The following is an 11,938-nucleotide window of genomic DNA, read 5'->3' as shown; positions in this document are numbered from 1 at the left end:
TTATTTTATTATTCCCTTTCTACGTGACTTTACCGAAAGAACTAAGACTATGAAAGTCACTTATTTGAACGGCCCTGGACTGAGACTGCCTGTGACCTTCAGCGTTGAGGCGCCGCTCAAATAACTAAACGGCAGCAAATCCAAACGACAAACATCGTGAGTAGTGAACAGCGAGTGGATCAGCGCGGCTGGGCTACGTACGGTGCGAAAGAAGTTCAACACACAGAGCATAAGCTGTTGTTTGTGTCACTTTCTTTGTTGCAACTTGCCGGAAATCTGTGTAAATAAACACAAATAAGCCGCGTGGCTCGGCAGATTTCTCCAGTAACGAACCAAACACCTCTTCTGATTGCGAAACACAAACTCGGCAATCAGTTGTGCAGACCAGAAGGGGGGTGGAGAGTGAATGTCGTCGTGAATGACAGCGTGTGTCTGTTACTGACTGGGTTATATCGACACACACAACGTATGTTGATCACGCATGCACACGATGCATGCGCATTGCGTGTGTGTACGTTCGGCCGTTATAAAAATAACTTCACCCAAATACACTCGTAGCGATGTGGACGTGTAACCCGGTCACAGGAGCAGACTTCAAGCAGCTAATGCCGATGGGTAAAGGTGCAGTCCTGCAAGTGCTCGCGTCACCGCTGCGACGGAAGGTTTTCTCGAGGGAGCTCTGGAGAGAGAGCCTCCGTGGGATGTAACTTGGCCTACTCTTCCACGCTGGCCGATACTTTGTTTTAGGAGAGGTGGGACTACACAGACTCGGTGATGATGTATCTTGGAGGAATCCGATGAGCTGTGAAGCTCTTCATCACAGATATCCAGTCGGAAATGTTGACCACCACCACCCACATTTTACCCCACCGGTGAAATTAAAGCATGCACACACTCTTGAGGGCCTTGTGATTCTAAATGTGGAGGGAAAACCCGGAGAGAAATCCACGTGGCCACGGGGAGAGAGACACGCAGGCTGCAAATATACAGCAGCAGGCGTTAGGATCGGGATCGAACCCACGACCTCCTGTATACCAGGCGAGGTAGTCAACATCTCCTAGCCACCGTGATGATGATGATGATGAGAGAGACACGCAAACTCCAAATATACAGCAGCAGGCATCAGGGTCTGGATAGAACCCACGACCTCCTGTATACCAGGCGAGGTAGTCAACATCTAGCCACCGTGATGATGATGAGAGAGAGACACGCAGATTTCAAATATACAGCAGCAGGCGTTAGTCGGGATCGAACCCACGACCTCTTGTATACCAGGCGAGGTAGTTAACATCTCCTAGGCACCGTGATGATGATGCTCTTTCGATTAACCCCGCTGTGTGCCAATACAAGTTGGCCCGGCTCATCTTTTGCCTCCTCGGTTGCATACTGATAGTGTGCCTCTGTGTATGTGGGGCGGGCAGACATGTGGCGTGCTGGTTAGTGAAATGCGCTACAAACGTGGTGATCTGAATACAAATGTCCAGCAGCCACTTCTAACTCGGTTGCAAATATAGGAACCGTTCCTGGGCATTCCCTTGGCTTTGAGCCTTAAGTGAGTAAGTAGCCGGCGTGTGACGTCAGCTTCAGCGTTGGGGAGACAGACGTGGTGCTGGCCACCCCACCACCATTGCAGCCTTCACGACTACCAGCAAATCGCATTGCCCCAACAGTCAGCACAGTCAGCATAGGCCGCACAGGGGTTCTTTTGAAAATGTGTAATGCTAATGTGGGTGAGCGAGTGTAAGGGTGTACGAGTGTGTGTTGGACAGAGTATTGTAATTCAAACCTTGCAAAAATTAACCCGTGAAAACAAAGTTTTTCACTATAAATCCTTTATATGCGTGGCGGCTAGAGTCCTCTCGTACTCTGGCTTGAGATGGCTACCACCTATGGGTCAGATGATTGTCTGCCACTATTAAGCAATTGATCATTAAATATTTAAAAAAAATCCCTAAACAGTGTAAAATTTGGGAAAATTTGTTTCACGAAAATTAATTGTCACGCACAACGAGTCTGTGTGCAAAATGTCAGCTCGATTGGATCACGGGAAGTGGGTTAAAAAATGACCGAAAGATTTGCACGGTCGTAAGCAAGCAAGCACGCCAGCAAGCAAGCAAGCGAACTTAATATAAAGGATTAAAAAACAGATGCCGTTCTTGGCTTCTGGTATCTGGCATGCTCCTTCTCAAGGTCATCTCAGCCTCATATGAATGAGTGTTCCGTGCTGTTTGGGACTTCAAATGTGAAGAAGTCCACGTTGGCTTTGGGTACCTGGTGCCTGTGTCACCGTGTGCGCAATAGACGCTCGCCAGCAACGTATCCCGGCATTGCGACATCGCTGCCCAAGGACACGAGAGGAACAGCGACCTTCTGCTGCTGTCACAATGTCTATGAGCTCGCAGGCATTACACGTCATGAGAGTACTCTTTGGTTCTTTCGGTAAAGTCACGTATGAAGATAAAATAATAAATTAAATACCAGCATACGACGTTTCGAATGCAACACAAGCAATCATCATCAGGTATACATTAAATAGAAACACAAATCTATTATACTTAGAAATGTAATGTAATACAACAGAGAGGCGGATAACATAACAGTCAACACCCAATCTGGTTGATTACGTTCTTCCTGAGAATGCCAAATTTGAGAGAGATCAAACACAGAACCAGAACCATAATCTCTCTCTCAAATTTAGCATTCTCAGGAAGAACGTAATCAACCAGGTAGGGTGTTGACTGTTATGTTATCCGACTCTCTGTTGTATTACATTACATTTCTAAGTATACTAGATTTGTGTTTCTATTTAATTTATACCTGATGATGATTGCTTGTGTTGCAATCGAAACGTCGTATGCTAGTATTTAATTTATTTTATTATTTTATCTTTATACGTCACTTTACCGAAAGAACCAAAGAATAATTCCTGCAGTCACGAAAGCTCCAAATTAAGTCATGAGAGTCCTTGACAAGAGCAGTCCTTTGTGTGCACAAGTCAGGGCAGCTCGATCAGCTACTGGAAGTGATTCATCGCGAGACACAGCTGCCATAGACATTGGCTCAGTCACGTCTGGATTTGACCTTCCACAATGTGAGTTTTTATCTTCAGTATCGTACGCGTTGTCACACTTTCTGTTGAACGATGAGAAGCTCGTGAGGCAGAAGAAGTGCGTGCAGCATGGAGACAGGTGAGAGTAGTGACACGTGCAGAAGATGACTTCGAGACTGCAAAATTTTACACTGTTTAGGGGAAAATACATATTTAATTACCAATTGTTTAATGCTGCCAGACAATCATCTGACCCATAGGTGGCAGCCATCTCAAGCCAGAGGACGAGATGACTCTAGCCGCCCCGATGCCACGCATATAAAGGATTTATAGTGAAAAACTTTGTTTTTACGGGTTAATTTTTTATTTATTTATGAATAAAATCGCAACAATGTAAACAATCCGACAGCTGTGCTCCTGTAATCGACACGGCAGGCTGAGGATGGGCAGGGAAGATGTATTATTTGTTTCATCCCTGCTACAGCTCAATGGAGAGTGATACAAGCTCCAGATCATGAGATTAAAGAGGTAACACATTTGATACAGTCAGAAAACAATTCAAGTCAATCCCTAAACAAACATATCATCATCGTGTTTCCATGTTTTTTATTGTGTCGACTCATTTCACAATAAACATGGGTACATGTTATCTTATAAAATCCATTTGTTGCGATGACATTTACAAAGGTCGTCGTCACGGTGAAAGATCACATCGTCGTACAGACGGAGACAAGTGTAGGGTTCACTGCACACAGCCCCGCTTCTCGTTCGATGTCAAACTCGTGTCAAGGGGACAATGGCTGATGGAATATGAATGAGCTGCCGTGAGGTTTAGCGAGGACGAGATGTTGGGGGGAAAAGACACGAGGCAAAAACAATTGAAGACACGACTTGGCAACTTGAAGGAGGTGAAATGAAGAATAAGGCTCAACACCCAAAGGGATTTTGGAAGTTTGAGCAAAAGCGCCGCCATTGGGCAGAGGCGTGAAGAGAGATGCAGCGCCAGGGTCATAGTATTTGTACTGGTAGGAACCCACTGGTTACACCAGCCCACAGGGGATTATTGTTTCCGTCCGTCGTGCAGGGAGGGGAGGGGCTGGGTGGGGTGGGGCTGGGTGGGGAGGGGCTGGTCACCCCGTGGTGCCCTTATAAAACTCAACGTTTAACCTACTCACGCCGGCTTGTGCCCGCCCACACAGTCGGCATATTTGCGGAATACACCACGCCCTCTCTGGGGCTTGGCCTGGGAGGAATATTTCCGACCGAAACACTTTGAAGACATTCTCAAGCAGACAGATAAACAAGAATGTGATATTCGTGATAAATGTGAACTTTCAAAAGTTGACGTTACATGTGTAACGCGGCGTAAATGGGGTTGCTGCTGGACTCTGGCCCAATCACGCGGCCCGGGGTGTTGGGGGCGGAGCCCGGTGTGGGGGGCGTGTGGCAGGGGCCGCCGTTCACCTCGGCAGCTCCAATGGGAAGCGAGGTGAACGGGGGTGGAGCCAGCAGGGCAGGATGGCAAGGCCGGATGTAACGATCAGGAAGCGGAGGAGTCGGGGTCACGTGGGAGAGAGGTTATAGAGGGGAGCCCGGGAGAGATCGGGGCCAGTCGATGGAGTGAAGAAGCGGGACCACGTGGGGTGGCCGCCGCCCCATCAGCCACGTGACTGAGGGGGCTTCCGCACACCGTCGGCCAGCGGTGTGCGGAGCGGGGAGGAGCGGAGCGACTGACGGGAGAGCGCGTGCGGGGCGCGCGAGAGGAGACACTGGTCCCTTGTCAGGAGCAGCGGGCGTGAGGACGAGTGGCGGAGTTGAGGAGGGAGTATGTGCGGGGCGCGCGAGAGGAGACGACGCTGGTCCGCGGAGGAGACCAGTGGGGTGCGGAGAAGAACCTGAATAAAAGACGAGCGGAGACCAGCAGTAAATGACGCCGTCTTTTATTACACCACCATCGCCTCCTCCCCTCACGTCTCCTCCTCCACCACCACCACCACCACGTGCTGCAGCTTCGTCATCTCCACGCCGCCGCTGTGGCGACCCCCGGCCAGCACACCGCGCCCGTAGCCATTGGAGGGAGCGGAGAAAGTAGGCGATGGTGAGACGCACGTACCTCGCGCGAGTGCGATACGCACGCACCCAGTGCACGAGCGTGCGCGTACGTTGAACTCGTTATTCCGCACCGCTCGTAGACAAACCGTTTCTAATTCGGAGGTTCGGGTGAAGGTTGACAAACTGAACGCACGAAGCGCATCGACAGGAGCCGCTTCTGAAGGCGCCGCAAACTCCAAATATCAAGCGGCAGGCATCGTCAGGGGTCGAACCCACGACCTCCTGCGTGCCAGGCGAGGTAGTCAACATCTCCGAGCCACCGCGGAGTGATGGTGCAGGAGCCAGACGGATGGCGTCGCCGCCACGCCCCACGTGGTGTGGCGGCGGTGATTTGGGGAGCGGCTTTCATCCGGCGGTGTCAACCGTCAACCGGGGGGGGCAAGGTCCTAAAATTCTGATTGTTTCTGCTCCACCGTGGTGGTGGTGGTGGAGGTGGCGGTGTTGGTGGCGGCGGCGTTGTTGGCGGTGTTGGTGGCTGTGGTGGTTGCGGCGTAGGTGGTGTTGGTGGTGTTGGTGGCGGTGGCGGTGTTGGTGGCGGTGTTGGTGGCGGTGGCGGTATTGGTGGCGGTGGCGGTATTGGTGTTGGTGGCGGTGTTGGTGGTGGTGTTGGTATTGGTGGCGGTGGTATTGGTGTTGGTGGTAGTTGTGTTGGCTACCTGCACTCGGCATCGCTCTTGGGGACCACGCTCTGGGCGTTCCCTCCTCGCCCGTCCGCTGGGGAAAGACCACGCCGAGAAAAACCTCACAGACGCACAGAACTCTGCGACGCTTCCCGAAATGCAACAACAACAACCAGCAGCAGCAGCATTGATGATGATGCCGGTTGTGGTTGTTGTCGTCGTCGTTGTAATTGCCGGTGAAGTGTCACCAGGTACTCGAATTGACGAATGTTGTGGTGGGTTTACTCTCCAACACTACACACTACACTAGTATACACTAGTACACACTACACTAGTATACACTAGTACACACTACACTACACTAGTATACACACTACACACTACATACACTACACTACTATATACACTACACTACTATATACACTACACACTACACTAGTATACACTACACTACTATATACACTACACACTACACTAGTATACACTACACTACTATATACACTACACACTACACTAGTATACACTACACTACTATATACACTACACACTACACTAGTATACACTACACTACTATATACACTACACACTACACTAGTATACACTACACTACTATATACACTACACACTACACTAGTATACACTACACTACTATATACACTACACACTACACTAGTATACACTACACTACTATATACACTACACACTACACTAGTATACACTACACTAACTATATACACTACACACTACACTAGTATACACTACACTACTATATACACTACACACTACACTAGTATACACTACACTACTATATACACTACACACTACACTAGTATACACTACACTACTATATACACTACACACTACACTAGTATACACTACACTACTATATACACTACACACTACACTAGTATACACTACCTACTATATACACTACACCTACCTAGTATACACTACCTACTATACACACACTACACTAGTATACACTACACTACTATATACACTACACACTACACTAGTATACACTACACTACTATATACACTACACACTACACTAGTATACACTACACTACTATATACACTACACACTACACTAGTATACACTACACTAACTATATACACTACACACTACACTAGTATACACTACACTACTATATACACTACACACTACACTAGTATACACTACAATATACACTACACACTACACTAGTATACACTACACGACACACTACAATATACACTACACACTACACTAGTATACACTACACGACACACTACACTAGTATACACTACAATATACACTACACACTACACTAGTATACACTACACACTACACTAGTATACACTACACAACACACTAGTATACACTACACTACACACTACACTAGTATACACTACACTACACACTACACTAGTATACACTACACAACACACTAGTATACACTACACTACTATATACACTACACTATGCACTACGCTGCACACTATCAACTAGTAAGTCGTTGGCACGTTCTGTCTACGTGTCACTAAGCCTGACTAAGTGGCTGTGTCACAACTTGTTTTGTAGAAGCTTCACCGGCTATCACAAGTGACAGCTCCACTCGGTGGCTTATTGTCGTCATCGTCGTCGGGTGGCAAATGTATAGCAGCAGCAGCAGCAACAGCATCAGCAGCAACAACAACAGCAGCAGCAACAGCATCAGCAGCATCAGCAGCAACAGCATCAGCAACAACAACAACAGCAGCAGCAACAGCATCAGCAGCAACAGCATCAGCAACAGCAACAACATCAGCAGCAACAGCATCAGCAACAGCATCAGCAGCAACAACAACAGCATCAGCAGCAACAACAACAGCAGCAGCAGCAACAACACAGCAGCAGCAGCAACAGCAGCAACAGCAACAACATCAGCAGCAACAACAGCAGCAGCAACAGCATCAGCAGCAACAGCATCAGCAGCATCAACATCAGCAGCATCAGCAGCATCAGCAGCAGCAGCAGCAGCAACCAAATGACTCTGAACGCTTGGAGACGTCGATTCCGAACGTGGAGGGGGGGGTGGGGGGACCGCAGGCCCCGAGAGAAATCCACGGGGAGAGAGACGCAAAACAGCAGCGGGCAGCGCAAGGGTCGGGATAGAACCCTTGACCTCCCGCTGACCGGGCGAGGGAGTCAACGTTGCCGTAGGCACCAGCAATCCCCCGCCAAAAAAAAACTCAACCGGGACGCATTGGAGGCGCTGCTGTCGGCCCCACACGAGGGCACCCCACCAACGGAAGGCAGCGCAATCACCACCACCACGCAATCAGGAAAGCCGAAGGAGGAGGCGCTGATGCCGCTGGCGCGGGAACGTCGGCTCGTCTCCCGTAGACATCACGGACGAGTGTGGAGTGAGACCACGAGACGGTGGGGCAGCGTGGGTGGCAGCTACGGGATTGGGGGATACAACAGGGGAAACCGGCGGACACACACCACTCCCCGTTACACACACACAGACAACCACAGCACACACGAGAAGACAGACAACCACCACACAGACAACCACACACACACCAAATACACACCCACACACAGACAATAACCAAACACACACACACAGACAACCACACAACACACAGACAACCAACACACACACAGACAACCACACACACACACACAGACAACCACACACAGACAACCACACACACACACAGACAACCACACACACCACAGACAACCACACACACAGACACACAGACACACACACAGACAACCACACACCACACACAACACACAGACACACACACAACACACACACACACGACAACCACACAACAGACAACCACACAGACAGACCAGACACACAAACGGAACCCGCAAAGCGGCTCAGCGCAGCGGCGGGAGCAGCGCCGCGGAGAACTGGCGCGCGAGAGCCGCAGCGCAGAAAGCCGAGAGAGGATGAGGAACTCTGGCCAGACACAACCGTCAGCAGTAGCTGCAGAGGCACCACCACCAGGAGGGGAAACACTCAAGAGCCACGTCAGGGTGTCGGTCCGGCCGGCACGGCCACGGCGTGGAACACAGCGGCCCCCCCCCCCTTGACGTACCGTGGTGGTGTGCGCCGCCTGGACGGCAGTGACGAGAGCCCCGGCCAACCGCCGTGTGGGCCCGCACCGCACCTCGTACAGGGCCCCCTCGGGCAGCAGCCCGCTCAGCGCACGCTCCTCACGTACTCCGCGGGCTGCCGCGCGTCCGGCACCAGCCACCCCCTCCCCGCTCGGCCGCCCGCCCGTGACGTTCGCTTCGTCCCCTGGTGCGTCGGCTGGTGCGTCGGCTGGTGCGTCGGCTGGTGCGTCGGCTGGTGCGTCGGCTGGTTCGTCGGCTGGTTCGTCAGCTGGTTCGTCAGCTGGTGCGTCACCAGTACGTCCCATAGTGCGTCAGCTGGTGCGTCAGCTGGTTCGTCAGCTGGTGCGTCAGCTGGTGCGTCAGCTGGTTCGTCAGCTGGTGCGTCAGCTGGTGCGTCAGCTGGTGCGTCAGCTGATTCGTCAGCTAGTTCGTCAGCTAGTGCGTCAGCTAGTACGTCCCATAGTGCGTCAGCTGGTGCGTCAGCTGGTGCGTCAGCTGGTTCGTCAGCTAGTGTGTCAGCTAGTGTGTCAGCTGGTTCGTCAGCTAGTACGTCCCATAGTGCGTCAGCTAGTGTGTCCACGAGTGCGTCAGCTAGTGTGTCAGCTGGTTTGTCAGCTAGTGCGTCAGCTATGCGTCCCATAGTGCGTCAGCTAGTTTGTCAGCTGGTTCGTCCGCTAGTGCGTCCCCTAGTGCGTCAGCTGGTGTGTCAGCTGGTTCATCAGCAAGTGCGTCAGCTGGTTCGTCAGCTAGTGCGTCAGCTAGTGTGTCAGCTGGTTCGTCAGCTAGTACGTCCCATAGTGCGTCAGCTGGTGCGTCAGCTGGTGCGTCAGCTAGTGTGTCCCCTTGTTGGTCGTCTGCTGCGTCTGCGCCTTGGCTGGGCAGCTCCCTGTATGCGACCGTGTACCCCGTGATGCTGCTGCTGCTGCCGCCGTCGTGTGCGGGTGGCGGCTCCCAGCTGACCAGCAGGCTGCTGGAGCTGAGGGCCACGCACACGATGTTTTGTGGGGGTGCGGAGGGGGCTGTGGGTCGGGTTGGGATTGTGGAGGTGACGGGCGGAGGGGGGGTGTCACCGTGAGTCGTGGTAATTGGGAGAAACGTCAGAAACCACTGCAACATGAAAACGATGAGAATAATCCAGGGGGTGAAAAATACAAGCTAGTCAATGACTCTTGCTGCAGTTGTGTGTGTGTGGGGAGGGGGGGGCTCAACTTGTTTTGTTAAGGAGACGCCTTCAATTAGTGACTGTGCACTTTCAATTAGCACGAAGATTGGACTCCCACGACCGCGCTGGGTCCTAACAAAAAGCAAAAGCGGGAGCCTTACAATTCCAACGATGTAAAAACAAAAATTGAAACCACCGTAGGCGTGGTGAAAACAACAACAAAAACCCTCTGTTTAGGGACGTAAATAAACTAGTGGTGAAAAAAGCTTCTTGAAAGATGAATGAAATTACAAGCAAAATTCCATCATCATGAAAACCTTCCAGTTAGCTGTGAAATAATAGTACGAACAGCACAAATACATTCAGCGGCAGGGTAGTGCACCGCCCTGACCATCCACATCTCCTCTCTAGCAGTCGGGTAAATAAAGCGGCCCGGGGTAGCGACACAGACAAACTAACAAGCAACAGGACACATCGCTCCACAATCATTGGTCCTGTAACAATTACAATGATCTCCCCCCCCCACCCCCCCACCGCCGCCCACACGAGTCGATCGGAATATTACAGGTAGGAACAACAGGCTCCACACTGCCCACCAGGGAACACATTGTCCTGCGGAGGGAGCTGGTAGAAACGTCGGGTTGCTCGGTCAATGGCCTGCAGGGTCAACGGTTACGTGGTGTAATCCGCAAATATGCCCGACTGTGAGGGCGGGCACAAGCCAGGCGATGGAGTAGGTGAAACGTTTGAGTTTTATAAGGGCACCACGGGTGACCAGCCCCTCCCCACCCAGCCGCCACCCAGCCCCACCCTCCCACCCTCCCACCATCCCAGCCTCCATCCCACCTCCCCACCCTCCCCCCCCAGCCCACCCTCCCCACCCCTCCCCACCCAGCCCCACCCAGCCCCACCCTCCCCACCCTCCCCACCCAGCCCCACCCAGCCCCACCCTCCCCCACCCTCCCCACCCAGCCCCACCCCCCCACCCTCCCACCCAGCCCACCCTCCCCACCCTCCCCACCCAGCCCCACCCTCCCACCCTCCCCACCCAGCCCCACCCTCCCCACCCTCCCCACCCCCCCACCCTCCCCACCCTCCCCACCCATCCCCTCCCCACCTCCCCACCCAGCCCCTCCCCACCCTCCCCACCCAGCCCCTCCCCACCCTCCCCACCCATCCCCTCCCCACCCTCCCCACCCAGCCCCTCCCCCCCTCCCCACCCAGCCCTCCCCACCCTCCCAACCCAGCCCCTCCACCCTCCCCACCAGGGCGAGTGGTGAGGGTGAGTGGTGAGGGCGAGTGGTTAGACTCCAACATCACTCGCCTCCTGCTGCTGCTGCTGCTGGACCCGCTGCGCCGTTCTCTGCACAGGCGGCGAGACCGAGGAAGCAGAGGCCGCCAGGCAACAACATAAACAACGCCACCACCACCACCACCATCATCATCGTCATCAACGTCACCGTCATCAGCATCGTCGTCGTCATCTTCATCGTCGTCATCTTCTTCTTCACCATCCAACTCTCCTCCCTCCCGCTGTGCGCCCATCGCCCTCGCCTCGCTCTTTATCGCTGTCACGTGACTCGCTCATTGGCTTCAGGGGGGGGTGACGGGTGATGAAGTGACGTCACGCGGCTCGCTCATTGGCTTGAGGGGGGGGTGACGGGTGATGAAGTGACGTCACGCGGCTCGCTCATTGGCTTGAGGGGGGGGGTGACGGGTGATGAAGTGACGTCACGTGACTCGCTCATTGGCTTGAGGGGGGGGGTGACGGGTGATGAAGTGACGTCACGCGGCTCGCTCATTGGCTTGAGGGGGGGGTGACGGGTGATGAAGTGACGTCACGTGACTCGCTCATTGGCTTGAGGGGGGGGTGACGGGTGATGAAGTGACGT

At 52.8% G+C, this 11,938-nt stretch overlaps 1 protein-coding gene across 2 annotated transcripts; it reads right to left on the bottom strand.

Annotated features, from left to right (window-relative positions):
* Positions 1–9,156: 9,156 nt before the first annotated feature.
* On the bottom strand, positions 9,157–11,644 carry LOC133362767 (serine-aspartate repeat-containing protein I-like). Of its 2 annotated transcripts, none has more exons than XM_061581707.1 (2): positions 11,507–11,644; positions 9,157–9,903 (listed from the first exon to the last, which is right to left on the bottom strand). In XM_061581707.1, the coding sequence occupies exons 1-2, from the start codon at positions 11,589–11,591 to the stop codon at positions 9,512–9,514; spliced, it is 477 nt and encodes a 158-aa protein (XP_061437691.1). In that variant the 5' UTR covers positions 11,592–11,644; the 3' UTR covers positions 9,157–9,511. The 2 variants fall into 2 exon arrangements, with proteins under 2 accessions (XP_061437691.1, XP_061437689.1); XM_061581705.1 differs by having other exon boundaries at positions 11,371–11,599.
* Between the last annotated feature and the right edge of the window lie 294 nt (positions 11,645–11,938).

This window comes from Lethenteron reissneri, unplaced genomic scaffold (assembly GCF_015708825.2).
Source record: "Lethenteron reissneri isolate LAM-NWPU_2019-01 unplaced genomic scaffold, ASM1570882v1 scaffold_1608, whole genome shotgun sequence".
Classification (NCBI taxonomy): domain Eukaryota; kingdom Metazoa; phylum Chordata; class Hyperoartia; order Petromyzontiformes; family Petromyzontidae; genus Lethenteron; species Lethenteron reissneri.
This window is presented reverse-complemented; position numbering and strand designations above follow the sequence as displayed.